Raw genomic sequence first — 16,667 nt, forward strand, 5'->3', positions numbered from 1 at the left:
GCTATGAGATAATTTCCGTTCGCCCTTACGTCCCAAACCCTACGTGTTGCTATCGATGTCAGCAGTTCAATCACACCAGCCAGTCCTGTTCCAATCCGGCCAAATGTGTTACGTGTGGCAAGGATGCCCATGAGGGTGCTTGTCCACCTCCATCCCCTCGCTGCATCAACTGTATGGGTGACCACGCTGCTTCCTCTCGAGATTGCCCTGTTTTTAAGGACAAAAAACTCATCCAGGAAATCAGAGTGAAGGAAAAGCTGTCGACCTTTGCTGCTCGAAAATTATTCGCCAGTCGACAGCCCACTGTGCCTCAGACAGGAAAATACAGCACTGTCCTTGCTTCCCCTCGGCCAACAAAGGAGGCGGCCACGCAGACTTGCGACCTCACCTTTAGTACCACGGTCGTCAGATCGGCCAGCGCAAAGATCGCCCGTTCAACCTCACCACTTTCGCCTGCCCACTCTATGGCTCACCCTTCGTCGGGTTCTGCTGAATCTCGAGCCCAAAAGTCAGACACCAAGTCTTCGAAAAAAGAGCATACTCGTGAAGAGTTTTTATGTACCGCAACTTCCCAACCATCGGTTCCTCCATCTAAACATCATACTTCCAAGAAGGCTACAAAGAAACCCAGTTCCTCTCCTTCTCCGCCAAGGCGTGTCCCATCTACAGCACCACCTGGCGGAATTCGCCCTCGGCCGTCTTCTGTGTCGCCGAGGCGCACTGCTGGTGGCCGGTCAACCGGCCGATCGCTGGTGGCAGGAGCTGCTCCTGACCAACCTATGGATCAGGATCTTCTGCCTTCGGCTGAATGCCATTCCATGCTGTCGGTCGCAAGCTCTGAGCAGTCGTTGAGTTGACAGCACCATTGGTCACATTCCTCCATTTTCTGTTCACCCTATGTCCATTATCCACTGGAATATCCGCGGCATTCGAGCCAATCGGGATGAATTGTCGATCCTCTTACGATCCTACTCGACGGTCATCTTCTGTCTTCAGGAAACAAAGCTGCATCCCCATGACCGCTTTGTTCTCCCTCATTTTCAGTCCGTCCGATATGACCTCCCCTCTTTTGAAGGCACTCCAGCCCATGGAGGACTCATGATTCTTCTCCATGATACTCTCCATTATCACCCAATCCCCTTAAACAGTTCCTTCCAAGCTGTCGCTGTCCGTCTTTCCCTTTCTGGATACACGTTCTCTCTTTGTACTTTATACATTCCATCGTCCACACCAATGGCACGAGCTGATCTCCTTCATCTTCTTGGTCAGCTTCCACCCCCCTATTTGCTGGTTGGGGACTTCAATGCCCACCACCCACTTTGGGGATCTCCACATCCTTGTCCGCGTGGCTCACTATTGCTAGACGTCTTCCACCAAGCGGATCTAGTTTGCCTCAACACTGGGGTCCCCACATTTTTGTCTGCCTCCACGACAAATTTATCTCATTTGGACCTTGCGGTCGGTACTGTTCCGCTAGCTCGGCGCTTCGAATGGTTCGCCCTTGATGATACACACTCGAGTGACCACTTTCCATGTGTCCTTCGACTGCAGCCTCAACTGCCATATATGCGCTTGCGACGCTGGAAGTTTGCCCAAGCCGATTGGACACTTTTTTCGTCTCTAGCGACTTTCGATGACCGTCGCTTTCCCAGCGTCGACGATGAGGTCACACATATTACCGACGTTATTCTTACAGCTGCGGAACGTTCAATACCACGCACCTCCGAATTTCCCCGGCGCCCCCCAGTTCCTTGGTGGAACGAGGCATGCCGTGACGCAATACGTGAGCGACGACGTGCTCTTCGCATTTTCCGTCACAGTCCTACTTTGGCCAACTGTATCCGCTATAAGCAGCTCCGTGCGCGATGCCGTTGCGTCATCCGCGATAGCAAGAAGGCAAGCTGGAAATTCTTTATTAGCTCATTTAACACCTTCACCCCCTCCTCGGAAGTTTGGAGTCGGCTTCGACGGTTCTCAGGCGCGCCTAGTTTCTCCCCGGTCTCTGGGCTCACTGTCGCGCATGATACCTTAGTGGACCCCGTCGCAATTTCTAACTCATTGGGTCAGCACTTTGCTGAGATTTCGAGCTCTTCAAATTACCCGCCAGCGTTTCTCCCGAAGAAACGTTCAGCGGAAGTGCGACCTCTTGCTTTCTCCTCTCAAAATCACGAAAGCTAAAATAATGTTTTCTCCATGCGGGAACTCCAACATGCCCTCTCTTCTTCTCGCTCCTCCGCCCCAGGACCGGATGGTATCCATGTCCAAATGTTGCTGCATTTATCAACCCGTAGTCTGCTTTACCTCCTTCGCCTTTATAATCGAATTTGGACCGACAGTACCTTTCCCAGACGATGGCAGGAAGCTATTGTCGTTCCCGTTCCGAAACCTGGAAAGGACAAACATCTCCCCTCTAGCTATCGCCCCATTTCTCTCACGAGTAGTGTCTGTAAGGTTTTGGAGCATATGGTGAATTACCATTTAGCTTGGTGGCTGGAATCCCGCAACCTGCCCAATGCGGATTCCGAAAGCATCGTTCTGCAGTTGACCATCTTGTTGCTCTCTCCACTTATATCATGAACAATTTTCTCCGGAAACGCCAAACGGTAGCAATATTTTTTGATCTGGAGAGAGCATACGATACCTGTTGGAGGACAGGCATCCTCTGCACACTGTTCTCTTGGGGCTTTCGAGGCCGGCTGCCCCTTTTTCTTCGCGAATTTATGGCAGAGCGCACATTTAGGGTGCGGGTGAACACTACTCTCTCCCGTACATTCTCCCAAGAAAACGGGGTACCCCAGGGCTCCGTGCTGAGTGTTGTACTGTTTGCCATCGCCATAAATCCAATTATGGATTGTCTCCTTCCTGATGTCTCGGGCTCCCTCTTTGTGGACGATTTTGCGATCTACTACAGCTCTCAATGGACCAGCCTTCTTGAACGATGTCTTCAAGGATGTCTCGATCGCCTCCACTCTTGGAGCATCGAAACCGGCTTCCGTTTCTCACCCAGTAAGACCGTTTGTGTTAATTTTTGGCGACGTAAGGAGTTTCTTCCGCCCTCCTTACATCTAGGTCCTGTCAACCTTCCGTTTTCAGACGTCGCTAAATTCTTGGGTCTTATGTTTGACAGAAAACTGTGCTGGTCCTCCCACGTTTCCTATCTTTCGGCTCGCTGTCTGCGATCCCTTAACACCCTCCGTGTCCTGAATGGTACCTCCTGGGGAGCGGACCGAGTGGTCCTTCTCCGCCTCTATCGCGCCTTAGTGCGCTTGAAATTGGATTATGGAAGCATAGTCTACTCCTCTGCTCGGCCGTCTATTCTTCGGCGTCTCGACTCTCTCCACCACCGTGGATTACGTTTAGTGTCTGGAGCTTTTTACACTAGCCCTGTGGAAAGCCTTTATGCTGAGACTGCTGAACCTCCGCTGTTCAATCGGCGAGCAGTCCTTCTGAGTCGTTATGCTAGCCATCTGTCTTCCATGCCTGCTAATCCAGCCCATGACCTTTTTTTCGACGCCTCCTTTGATGTAGGGTATGCAGGCCGCTCCTCCTCCCTACTACCCCCGGGAGTCCGCTTCCGTCAACTGCTCCATTCTCTTTCCTTCCGCTTTCCTAAAATCTTCTTGACAACTTGGGGTACAGCACCGCCTTGGCTCCGTCCCCGGATCTGCCTGCTCCGTGAACTTTGTCGATTTCCCAAGGATGGTACCCCTACACTTGTTTATCGTCGGGCATTTGCTGCTCTATGTGCACAAATGACGGACGCCACATTTATTTACACCGACGGGTCGAAAACCTCGTTAGGTGTAGGGAGTGCCTATATTGTTGGTGACACCCCAAATCACTTTCGGCTTCCCGACCAGTGTTCAGTTTATACTGCGGAGCTTTACGCTGTTCTCCAGGCTGTCCACTACATCCGCCGCCATCAGCGGATACAGTACGTTATCTGCTCAGATTCTCTCAGCTCTCTCCTTAGTCTCCAAGCTCTTTACCCTGTGCACCCTCTGGTCCACCAGATTCAGGGCGGTCTGCGCTTGCTCCACCTGGGGGGCGTCTCGGTGGCGTTCCTCTGGCTCCCGGGGGCTCCCGGGACACGCTGGTATCTGTGGGAATGAGGCGGCCGATATAGCGGCCAAGGCTGCAGTCTCTCTTCCTCGGCCAGCTATTCAGTCGATTCCCTTCATCGATCTACATCTACATCTACATCTATACTCCGCGAGCCACCTTACGGTGTGTGGCGGAGGGTACTTATTGTACCACTATCTGATCCCCCCTTCCCTGTTCCATTCACGAATTGTGCGTGGGAAGAACGACTGCTTGTAAGTCTCCGTATTTGCTCTAATTTCTCGGATCTTTTCGTTGTGATCATTACGCGAGATATATGTGGGCGGTAGTAATATGTTGCCCATCTCTTCCCGGAATGTGCTCTCTCGTAATTTCGATAATAAACCTCTCCGTATTGCGTAACGCCTTTCTTGAAGTGTCCGCCACTGGAGCTTGTTCAGCATCTCCGTAACGCTCTCGCGCTGACTAAATGTCCCCATGACGAATCGCGCTGCTTTTCGCTGGATCATGTCTATCTCTTCTATTAATCCAACCTGGTAAGGGTCCCATACTGATGAGCAATACTCAAGAATCGGACGAACAAGCGTTTTGTAAGCTACTTCTTTCGTCGATGAGTCACATTTTCTTAGAATTCTTCCTATGAATCTCAACCTGGCGCCTGCTTTTCCCACTATTTGTTTTATGTGATCATTCCACTTCAGATCGCTCCGGATAGTAACTCCTAAGTATTTTACGGTCGTTACCGCTTCCAATGATTTACCACCTATGGCATAATCGTACTGGAATGGATTTCTGCCCCTATGTATGCGCATTATATTACATTTATCTACGTTTAGGGAAAGCTGCCAGCTGTCGCACCATTCATTAATCCTCTGCAGGTCTTCCTGGAGTACGTACGAGTCTTCTGATGTTGCTACTTTCTTGTAGACAACCGTGTCATCTGCAAATAGCCTCACGGAGCTACCGATGTTGTCAACTAAGTCATTTATGTATATTGTAAACAATAAAGGTCCTATCACGCTTCCTTGCGGTACTCCCGAAATTACCTCTACATCTGCAGATTTTGAACCGTTAAGAATGACATGTTGTGTTCTTTCTTCTAGGAAATCCTGAATCCAATCACAAACCTGGTCCGATATTCCGTAAGCTCGTATTTTTTTCACTAAACGTAAGTGCGGAACCGTATCAAATGCCTTCCTGAAGTCCAGGAATACGGCATCAATCTGCTCGCCAGTGTCTACGGCACTGTGTATTTCTTGGACAAATAGGGCGAGCTGAGTTTCACATGATCTCTGTTTGCGGAATCCATGTTGGTTATGATGAAGGAGATTTGTATTATCTAAGAACGTCATAATACGAGAACATAAAACATGTTCCATTATTCTACAACAGATTGACGTAAGCGAAATAGGCCTATAATTATTCGCATCTGATTTATGACCCTTCTTGAAAATGGGAACGACCTGCGCTTTCTTCCAGTCGCTAGGTACTTTACGTTCTTCCAGAGATCTACGATAAATTGCTGATAGAAAGGGGGCAAGTTCTTTAGCATAATCACTGTAGAATCTTACGGGTATCTCGTCTGGTCCGGATGCTTTTCCGCTACTAAGTGATAGCAGTTGTTTTTCAATTCCGATATCGTTTATTTCAATATTTTCCATTTTGGCGTCCGTGCGACGGCTGAAGTCAGGGACCGTGTTACGATTTTCCGCAGTGAAACAGTTTCGGAACACTGAATTCAGTATTTCTGCCTTTCTTCGGTTGTCCTCTGTTTCGGTGCCATCGTGGTCAACGAGTGACTGAATAGGGGATTTAGATCCGCTTACCGATTTTACATATGACCAAAACTTTTTAGGGTTCTTTTTTAGATTGTTTGCCAATGTTTTATGTTCGAATTCGTTGAATGCTTCTCTCATTGCTCTCTTTACGCTCTTTTTCGCTTCGTTCAGCTTTTCCTTATCAGCTATGATTCGACTACTCTTAAACCTATGATGAAGCTTTCTTTGTTTCCGTAGTACCTTTCGTACATGATTGTTATACCACGGTGGTAGCGTTTTATGTCGCAAAGTTGCTCATTTATGGCACGCGCATTGGTCAACACTTCCCCATAATAAATTGCGGGAAGTGAAAGCCCTTCCTTGCGCTTGGACTTCTTCCTCCCGAACGCGTCGTCGGGAGGAGGTAATTTTAGCTAGACTCCGGATAGGGCACTGTCTTTTTAGCCATCGACATCTTTTAAGCGGCGATCCTCCCCCACTCTGTCCCCACTGCTCTCAGCTGTGGATGGTAAGACACCTTTTAATTGAATGCCCCTATTTTAATCCGTTACGCTCCCGTCTACAACTATCGCCTGATCTATCGTTGATTTTAGCAGATGACACGCGCTCAGCCGACCGCGTTCTCCAGTTTATTAGTGACAGTGAAATGACGTCAGTCATTTGTAGCCTTTTTTGGGGACAACCAACCCCTTTCTGTAGTGGATTTTTAGGCATTCCTTCTGCTTTTAGTTTCTCCAATTTTATGACTTTGTTCCCATTGCTGCTGGTTTTCAATTTCGGTTTTTTACTGTTTCCTAAGTCACGGGCTGGGCGCTAATGACCATAGAAGTTTTGCGCCCTAAAAAAAAAAAAAAATCCACACCGGCTGTTAAGAGCATCCTCCTACAGGCCAACCGTAAATTAGAACAGCATGCCACCCTCCACCTCAAAAAACTATCCAATCTCCTGGTTTGCCACCTCCGGAAAGGCAACTCACTCACCCTTCACAACCTTTCCAGCAAACCTCAACCTCCTCTCATTGCACACCAACCCAGTCTCTCCCATCTACTCAATCTCCCACTTCCAGCTCCACTCCCTCCAAAACCTCAAAATTCCAATCAACACAACCTGGAACCACAACACCCTAATTCAGTAGTTAACCTTTCCTCCAAACCTCTCTCCCAATCCGAAACCTCTGTCCTATCCAAAGGCCTCAGCTTCAGCCCCACTCCCAGATTCAACCAAACAGCCCTCGTCAAAGATTTACTGTCCTACACTCGTACTCTCTGCTGGAAATATCACTTTGCCACAAAGAAAAAAGATCCTAATCCTACTCCTAATGGTCCAACTCCCCAAGACACCATCCAAATTGAACCCTGCCTGGAACAGTTCTGTCCTCCGTCGCAGCGGGACCCACCTCCTCTTCCTCAAAATCATCCTCTCCAAACCTTCCAGGAATTTCTGACTTCCAGCCTTGCATCACAATCCTTCTTAAAAAACCTTAATCCTACTCCCAACATCACCACTGCTGAAGCCCAGGCTATCCGTGATCTGAAGGCTGACCGATCCATCGTCATTCTTCCGGCGGACAAGGGTTCCACGACCGTGGTACTTGATCGTCGGGAGTATGTGGCTGAGGGACTGCGTCAGCTTTCAGACAACACCACATACAAAGTTTGCCAAGGTAACCCCATTCCCGATGTCCAGGCGGAGCTTCAAGGAATCCTCAGAACCTTAGGCCCCCTACAAAACCTTTCACCATCAACCTCCTGACCCCACCGACACCCCGCACCCCTACCTTCTACGTTCTTCCTAAAATCCACAAACCCAATCATCCCGGCCGCCCCATTGTAGCTGGTTACCAAGCCCCCACAGAACGGATCTCTGCCTACGTAGATCAACACATTCAACCCATTACTTGCAGTCTCCCATCCTTCATCAAAGACACCAACCACTTTCTCGAACGCCTGGAATCCTTACCCAATCTGTTACCCCCGGAAACCATCCTTGTAACCATTGATGCCACTTCCTTATACACAAATATTCCGCATGTCCAGGGCCTCGCTGCGATGGAGCACTTCCTTTCACGCCGATCACCAGCCACCCTACCTAAAACCTCTTTCCTCATCACCTTAGCCAGCTTCATCCTGACCCACAACTTCTTCACTTTTGAAGACCAGACATACCAACAATTAAAGGGAACAGCCATGGGTACCAGGATGGCCCCCTCGTACGCCAACCTATTCATGGGTCGCTTAGAGGAAGCCTTCTTGGTTACCAGGCCTGCCAACCCAAAGTTTGGTACAGATTTATTGATGACATCTTCATGATCTGGACTCACAGTGAAGAAGAACTTCAGAATTTCCTCTCCAACCTCAACTCCTTTGGTTCCATCAGATTCACCTGGTCCTACTCCAAATCCCATGCCACTTTCCTTGACGTTGACCTCCACCTGTCCAATGGCCAGCTTCACACGTCCGTCCACATCAAACCCACCAACAAGCAACAGTACCTGCATTATGACAGCTGCCACCCATTCCACATCAAACGGTCCCTTCCCTACAGCCTAGGTCTTCGTGGCAAACGAATCTGCTCCAGTCCGGAATCCCTGAACCATTACACCAACAACCTGACAACAGCTTTCGCATCTCGCAACTACCCTCCCGACCTGGTACAGAAGCAAATAACCAGAGCCACTTCCTCATCCCCTCGAACCCAGAATCCCCCACAGAAGAACCACAAAAGTGCCCCACTTGTGACAGGATACTTTCCGGGACTGGACCAGACTCTGAATGTGGCTCTCCAGCAGGGATACGACTTCCTCAAATCCTGCCCTGAAATGAGATCCATCCTTCATGAAATCCTCCCCACTCCACCAAGAGTGTCTTTCCGCCGTCCACCTAACCTTCGTAACCTCTTAGTTCATCCCTATGAAATCCCCAAACCACCTTCCCTACCCTCTGGCTCCTATCCTTGTAACCGCCCCCGGTGTAAAACCTGTCCCATGCACCCTCCCACCACCACCTACTCCAGTCCTGTAACCCGGAAGGTGTACACAATCAAAGGCAGAGCCACATGTGAAAGCACCCACGTGATTTACCAACTGACCTGCCTACACTATGATGCATTCTGTGTGGGAATAACCAGCAACAAATTGTCCATTCGCATGAATGGACACAGGCAGACAGTGTTTGTTGGTAATGAGGATCACCCTGTGGCTAAACATGCCTCGGTGCACGGCCAGCACATCTTGGCACAGTGTTACACCGTCCGGGTTATCTGGATACTTCCCACCAACACCAACCCATCCGAACTCCGGAGATGGGAACTTGCTCTTCAATATATCCTCTCTTCCCGTTACCCACCAGGCCTCAATCTCCGCTAATTTCAAGTTGCCGTCACTCATACCTCACCTGTCATTCAACATCATCTTTGCCTCTTCACTTCCGCCTCGGCTGACATCTCTGCCCAAACTCTTTGTCTTTAAATATGTCTGCTTGGTCTGTATATATGTGTGTGTGTGTGTGTGTGTGTGTGTGTGTGTGTGTGTGTGCGTGTGCGCGAGCGAGTGTATACCTGTCCTCTTTTCCCCCTAAGGTAAGTCTTTCCGCTCCCGTGATTGGAATGACTCCTTACCCTCTCCCTTAAAACCCACATCCTTTCGTCTTTCCCTCTCCTTCCCTCTTTCCTGATGAGGCAACAGTTTGTTGCAAAAGCTTGAATTGTGTGTGTATGTTTGTGTTTGTTTGTGTGTCTGTCGACCTGCCAGCACTTTCATTTGGTAAGTCACATCATCTTTGTTTTTAGACATATTTTTCCTACGTGGAATGTTTCCCTCTATTATAATCATATATATACACACACACGCACACACAGATGCATACACGAACAGATCACAGATACTTCAATAATTACACTCCATAGTTTGGCAATAACATTTGACAGTCGGCAACAGAAACCAAAACATTGCATTCAAACAAGCGTTCACTTCGTAGTGCTGTGGAATGTGGGAAAAAAACCGCAAATTGGCGTTCATAAGAAGAACAACAACACCAAAAATGCAACAGGAGTGTAATATGTAAGAAATTGTCCACACAACCTGTAAGTACAGTTCATAACATTACTACTTAATAGGAAATACCAACCACCAGAACTGTTTATAACCTATAGGCACAGTGACAAAAATGTAAATTAAATAGCTAACATTTGTACATATTTCAGGCCACTGATGATGCCTTGCAGAAAATAAAGGCGAAACGCGTATGGCACCAAAATTGTGTTTTATTCAGTTACTGTCAGATGGTCCATAAGTAAAAATTATCAATATACCGTAATAATAACGAATAGCTTTACTGAGGTGACAGTCATTTGTCGACCGAGTAGACACGGATTAACGTGTCGCATTAGCAAAAGTGACGTGTTACTGTAAAACTTGAAGAATTGTTTGAGTATTGTTAGGTAGAGAACACCGAAGGTGTCAAAAGAGGCGAAGGACCTTGAATTCTTTTCTTTAATTTAGTGGAAGAAAAGAGGTTTTGTGCTACATTGTAGGAGGAAACGAGTATCAGTACATATAGTAAATACTACAATAGAAAATTGTAGGGGAGCACAGTGTCAGGTTCTGGAGATAACTGTTGGCAGACAGTGCGAGGCAGGGTTGGCCGTGCCGTGTGAAATGTGATGTGCGCACACTGAACCTGCCTCCGCAGTACTCGGTCTGTCTCAGCTTTGCTCTGTCCTTTTCAAAACTGTTCAATACAGTATGACATTTCATTTAGCAGTGCAATGTGATATCATTTCTTCTGACATTCTGTGCGGCTTTTTTCGGTCGGCACAAATTTCGTCCACTGACAGAATCGTAGTGCCGAAACTGTTTGTCTTCGGATTTGTTCGTGGGTTAAAGGGAGGTCAGATGTCGGACAGCTGTCACAGTGCTATGTACGTTCGGAAAGGAACTGTCTTGCGATATGTGGAGAGAAGTAAGAGAATTCGCAGTGTCTACTGTGGAGTTACGTAATTGTAAGGCACCACAAATTTACTATAAACAGCATTACAACATAGTGCACAAAGAATTTTAAGATTTAGTTGGTGATGGAAAAAGCAAAAAATTACTACAATCTACAGGTGATTTGTACAGGATTCGAAGAAGCACTTTGTGTGAAATTGAGAGGCGTGAACCGAGTAATGATGACATTGGTGGTACAAATAGTAAATTTTTGTAAGTTGCACGGATTATTATGTCGGCAGTTTTTTATGGAATTGAATGAATAGTATGGAGATGTTCTATATTTACAGTGACATACATCAGTTAAGTTGAGAGGCGTTCCCAGAATGATTTTTCGATTTTAGCCCTACTATTGTTGAATTCACAAATGGAAAACGAAAGTGGAAATCAAAATTAGAAGATCTGGAATGGACTGCAGACTTAGCATTTTTAATAGACTCGACAGCACACTTCTGAACACCTTAGTTAGACAAAAGGTGAGAAGCACCTTTCTCTGATTTGACGGAGAAAATTAGTGGATTTAAAGAGAAAACAGCATTCTGGAAGGGACAATTTCTGACAAAGAACAACATCCATCCCTAGTGGAGTGTTAGACTACTAGTTTTTCTCTCTCTTTCTGTCTGTAAGGTTAAATGTTGTAAGAATTTTACAGGGAACAATTTGGTATGCAGGATATTGTTGGTGTAATACAGTTGCAAACCTAACTTCAATTTTTAATTCTACTCGTGTCAGTATATTCTCTTTCACAATCGGTGAGCCTTTGCCCCATTTATGTGGGCAGACCGCCACAGGTAGGAGTGTCGTCTATAGGAAGTCGTACTTTGTCTGGGTGTGCATGTACTCTGTTGTCAAAATAATTTACTTGTAGTAATACTTGACAGAGCACTGAAGGACCTGAGTCAAAACGAGGCCCCCGGAGTAGACAACATTCCATTAGAACTACTGACGGCCTTGGGAGAGCCAGTCCTGACAAAACTCTACCATCTGGTGAGCAAGATTTATGAGACAAACGAAATACCCTCAGACTTAAAGAAGAATATAATAATTCCAATCCCAAAGAAAGCAGGTGTTGTCAGATGCGAAAATTACCGAACTATCAGTTTAATAAGTCACAGCTGCAAAATACTAACGCAAATTCTTTACAGACGAATGGAAAAACTGATAGAAGCCGACCTCGGCAAAGATCAGTTTGGATTCCGTAGAAAGGTTGGAACGCGTGAGGCAATACTGACCCTACGACTTATCTTAGAAGAAAGATTAAGGAAAGGCAAACCTACGTTTCTAGCATCTGTAGACTTAGAGAAAGCTTTTGACAATGTTGACTGGAATACTCTCTTTCAAATTCTGAAGGCGGCAGGGGTAAAATACAGGGAGCGAAAGGCTATTTACAATTTGTACAGAAAGCAGGTGGCAGTTATAAGAGTCGAGGGGCATGAAAGGGAAGCAGTGGTTGGGAAGGGAGTGAGACAGGGTTGTAGCCTCTTCCCACTGCTATTCAATCTGTATTTGAGCAAGCAGTAAAGGAAACAAAAGAAAAGTTCCGAGTAGGTATTAAAATCCATGGAGAAGAAATAAAAACTTTGAGGTTCGCCGATGACATTGTAATTCTGTCAGAGACAGCAAAGGACTTGGAAGAACAGTTGAACAAATGGACAGTGACTTGAAAGGAGGATATAAGATGAACATCAACAAAAGCAAAAAGGGGATAATGGAATGTATTCTAATTAAGTCGGGAGATGCTGAGGGTATTAGATTAGGAAGTGAGGCACTTAAAGTAGTAAAGGAGTTTTGCTATTTGGTGAGCAAAATAACTGACGATGGTCGAAGTAGAGATGATGTAAAATGTAGACTGGCAATGGCAAGGAAAGCGTTTCTGAAGTAGAGAAATTTGATAACATTGAGTATAGATTTAAGTGTCAGGAAGTCGTTTCTGAAAGTATTTGTATGGAGTGTAGCCATGTATGGAAGTGAAACATGGATGATAAATAGTTTGGACAGGAAGCTTGGACAGGAAGCTTTGGAAATGTGGTGCTACAGAAGAATGCTGAAGATTAGATGGGTAGATCACATAACTAATGAGGAGGCATTGAATAGAATTGGGGAGAAGAGGAGTTTGTGGCACAACTTCACTAGAAGAAGGGATCGGTTGGTAGGACATGTTCTGAGACATCGAGGGATCACCAATTTAGTATTGTAGGGGCCAGTGTGGATGGTAAAAATCGTAGAGGGAGACCAAGAGATGAATACACTAAGCAGATTCAGAAGGATGTAGGTTGCAGTGGGTACTGGGAGATGAAGAGGCTTGCACAGGATAGTGGCATGGAGAGCTGCATCAAACCAGTCTCAGGACTGAAGACCACAGCAACAACAGTAGGTGTTGGCAAATATTTTAGTTAACACTCCTGCCAAAGATTTTGTATAAGTTTTTCTACACTTAACTGTTTTCTGTTTCCAGTACCAGCTCGGCCGCCGTTCCCGGTCGCCGCTCCGGCGCCACCGATGCCAGGGTTTATGCCGCCGGCACCTCAGATGCCCCCACCTCCGCAGGGCCCCCAGGTACGTGTACCGATCGCACCGTGTAATAATTACAATCGGGTGCAGTATGAGGTCTGACAAAAAATGAGTGACCGTTAGTACTAGCAGTGAGCAACCTGCAGCTTAGGTAGCAAGTAGTCCGAGGACTGTACTGTGTGGTGCTACAGCCCCTGGCAATATTTTGTACGTCGGTCAGTACGTGTCTATTTTTGCATTACTGGGATATTGGGTTGTACGAATTTCGTACGAATCAAAAATTTGAAGCGTATTCTCTAATGAGGGAGTTCCTTCCCGGAACCCCCTCCTTCTTGAGAAGGTTGTTGTCTGCCATGTCCTGCACTTGAATGGGCAAACTCATCAGTGTACAAATAGGATACTGGCATTAGTGTATTCTGGAAGAGTTGCACTACATTCTGAGTTTACTTTTATGTGTGACAACAAATTATTAAGATGATTATGGACAGTATATGAAAATGCGTTTTCTTACAATGATATCAAATTTTTGGCATTTGTTGTTGAAGTTCGATGAACACATTATGCAAATGAAACCTCAAGAGTACCTGACATTTTCATTTACTCCAAACCAGAACTCTGTCAGAGTTTTCTAATACGAGATAATTTTGGTTTGAAAGGCTGGCCGCACCCTCTCCTTTCACGGTTTTCAGGAAGGTAGTTTGCCAGACAAATAAGGTTTTATTGTTAAACCAGTATAAACTTCTACAGTTTCTTTCTTCAGTATTTCTTCAGGATATTTCCAAGCAACATAAATGTACTATTACTCCTAAAAGGTCAGTCAGACTTAACCTCGACAGAACTTCGCAGCTTTTACTCGCACTGAGAATATTCTCGGGTGAAGTGTTTTCTCGCAACTCGCTTTATTCGTACGACCTGTTATCTGCTGTTTCGGCACTGCAGGTGTTCGTGACGGGTGACGTGCATGAAAAACAAAGAAGGTAGGTGCTGACAGCTGTGTTATTGCTGAACCATCAGTTTATTAAGTCATAGTTGCAAAATACTGACACAGATTACGGACAGAAGAATCGATAAACACACATGCTCGCACGTGTGTTTACAGTCGAGTTGTAAAGAATTTGTAAAAATAGTGACAAAAAATGTGTGGTGACGAGTCAGTGCCACCTGGGGACAAGGTCACGTCATTTGCTGCCGTGGTATTAGCACGGGCGGTCAAGTTGCAGTGTACAGCTAGTCAGAGCTCGCACTAAAATGTAGAATTGTGTCCATTACTTTGTAATTAATGGATGTATGTGACTGAGTATCCGAAATGTAAACACAGTTTACATGTGACAGAAAATGTCACATAAATATAAAGTAGCACTATGATTATGTAGTAAGTCAGAATATAGTCTACACACGAAAAATGTTTTCTGTAGTTTTGAAACTGTTTGAAATAACAGTGTTACCAAAATTCTCAAGAATTTTCTTCAATCACGCTACACATTAACACATTACATATACAGACTGCAAAACATCAAGAAATTTTATCAGTAAAAGTCTTATTACGTAAGAAAGTTACTGACAAAGCAGAAAATTATACTGATAGCAGGAATCAGATGTAAATTTCAGTTTTCATATGAGTTTCTAATACCAACGAAAATTAGATTGTGAATCTAATACAGTCTTTGAAGTTTTACTTCTTCAAAGCATTATTTATTTCATTTGTACAACTGTTGAGTGATACATTGAGGGAGTAGTATACAATGAGTAGAAACTTTATACTATGGCTCTTTATATAATGATGGTCACAAATAATTTGGCGTTTTCTATATGCACTGCTGGTGCAAAATATTTCTTCAATTATTTTGTGGCAGGAATAATACTTCTTTTTTTTTTTTTTTTTTTTTTTTTTTTTTACGAGTATGTAACTTGTGACAACATAAATGTAAGCAACATGTCCAACACCGACAACAGATTAAAAACTTAAGTCACACCTGCCAGTTGCGTGTATAAAACCGTTACTCTTTGTGAAATTACTTTCTTGTCATCAGGAATACTTAACACTAAGCAGATTCAGAAGGATGTAGGCTGCAGTAGGTACTGGGAGATGAAGAAGATTGCACAGGATAGAGTAGCATGGAGAGCTGCATCAAACCAGTCTCATGACTGAAGACAACAACAACAACTCAAATTTATTTCTAAGTATAATTACATGCACAGTAACCACTAATGTAATGAAGCAGAGTCTGCATATGTTTATCCAGAATCTCAACAGCATCACTCCAATTCTATGTTTAAATATTGAGGGTAGTTAAAAATTTGCTCATCCACTCAAGTTGGCTTATAGGAAACAATATTAATTTTGTGTCAGGAGGGTTGAAATTTTAGGTGTCAATTTCAGATGGAAAATGAAAGGAGATGATGTTCAAATAAGGTAAAAAAAGGAACAAAAGATGCTGGTTTATGCAATTAATTTAACAATTTCTCTTTCCTCTATTCTAATTTATTGAATTTCAGACAAGTACATCAAATTCTCTCTCATCAAAAGAAGGAAAAACATGAAACTGTTTTGCATCAAGACATTAAGCATCTCTACGTTTTTTAAAAAGTCAGTCAGTTTATGTAGGGAGAAGGAACATCTTTGTAGATGCTAAAGCTTCTTTCAACATCCACAGAAACCTGTGAGGCAAACCTTCCCTTCACTCGGAATTCCTCAATGTATGGATTCTTCTGAAGACTAGACTCGAGTTTGTCTTTGGCAAACAGCTCCCTTGTGGAAGTAAAAATATCCATCCCCCACACCCCGTTTTTCCAGACATTGTTCTTCCAATCATTTAATAGCTACAGTCGGCTATATGGGTGTAATATAGTTCTCTTTGCAAATTCTCTATTTTCTCCGGTAACAGAAGTTTCTGTGCCTTGGACATTGCATCTGTGTCGGTTGGAACCAAAAAAGCACAAACTCTAATTTTGTGAAAATTCTCACACAACATAGCAGCACACCCAACGAGTAATGACCGTAAAATTTGGAAGGGGCAAGCCAGTGGTTTGCATGTAGGCAACAACACAACTCGGAGCTTTCAGTAGAGTCATCTTCAGGGCAGAGATGAACTGGTTTGCAATGTCGTGTTACCTCCTTGTGGATTCAAAAACCCTGTGTAGGGCACGAACTGAGCATGTCACATGCTTCAGCATAGGAAACAAAGGTTTCAATTGGGTAATAGCTGAAACAGTGAATGGAGTCTGGTCTGTGACCACAAGTAGTAGTTTTTCAAACTCGATGGCAGTTGGCCAGAGCTTTTGGCAGAAGTCCGTAATTGATACATTTTTAACAACATGGGCTTAACTTTCTC

General features: G+C 45.0%; 1 protein-coding gene across 2 annotated transcripts in view; it reads left to right on the top strand.

Moving 5' to 3' along the window:
* Nucleotides 1-16,667, top strand: part of LOC126215217 (splicing factor 3A subunit 1) — a 100,673-nt gene that overhangs the window by 69,543 nt on the left and 14,463 nt on the right. For both annotated transcript variants that reach the window (XM_049941883.1, XM_049941884.1), the window contains exon 12: nt 13,280-13,380. In XM_049941883.1, the coding sequence (XP_049797840.1) occupies nt 13,280-13,380 (101 nt within the window). The remainder of the gene's footprint in view (nt 1-13,279; nt 13,381-16,667) is intronic.

The sequence above is a fragment of the Schistocerca nitens genome, chromosome 12 (assembly GCF_023898315.1).
Source record: "Schistocerca nitens isolate TAMUIC-IGC-003100 chromosome 12, iqSchNite1.1, whole genome shotgun sequence".
Classification (NCBI taxonomy): Eukaryota; Metazoa; Arthropoda; class Insecta; order Orthoptera; family Acrididae; genus Schistocerca; species Schistocerca nitens.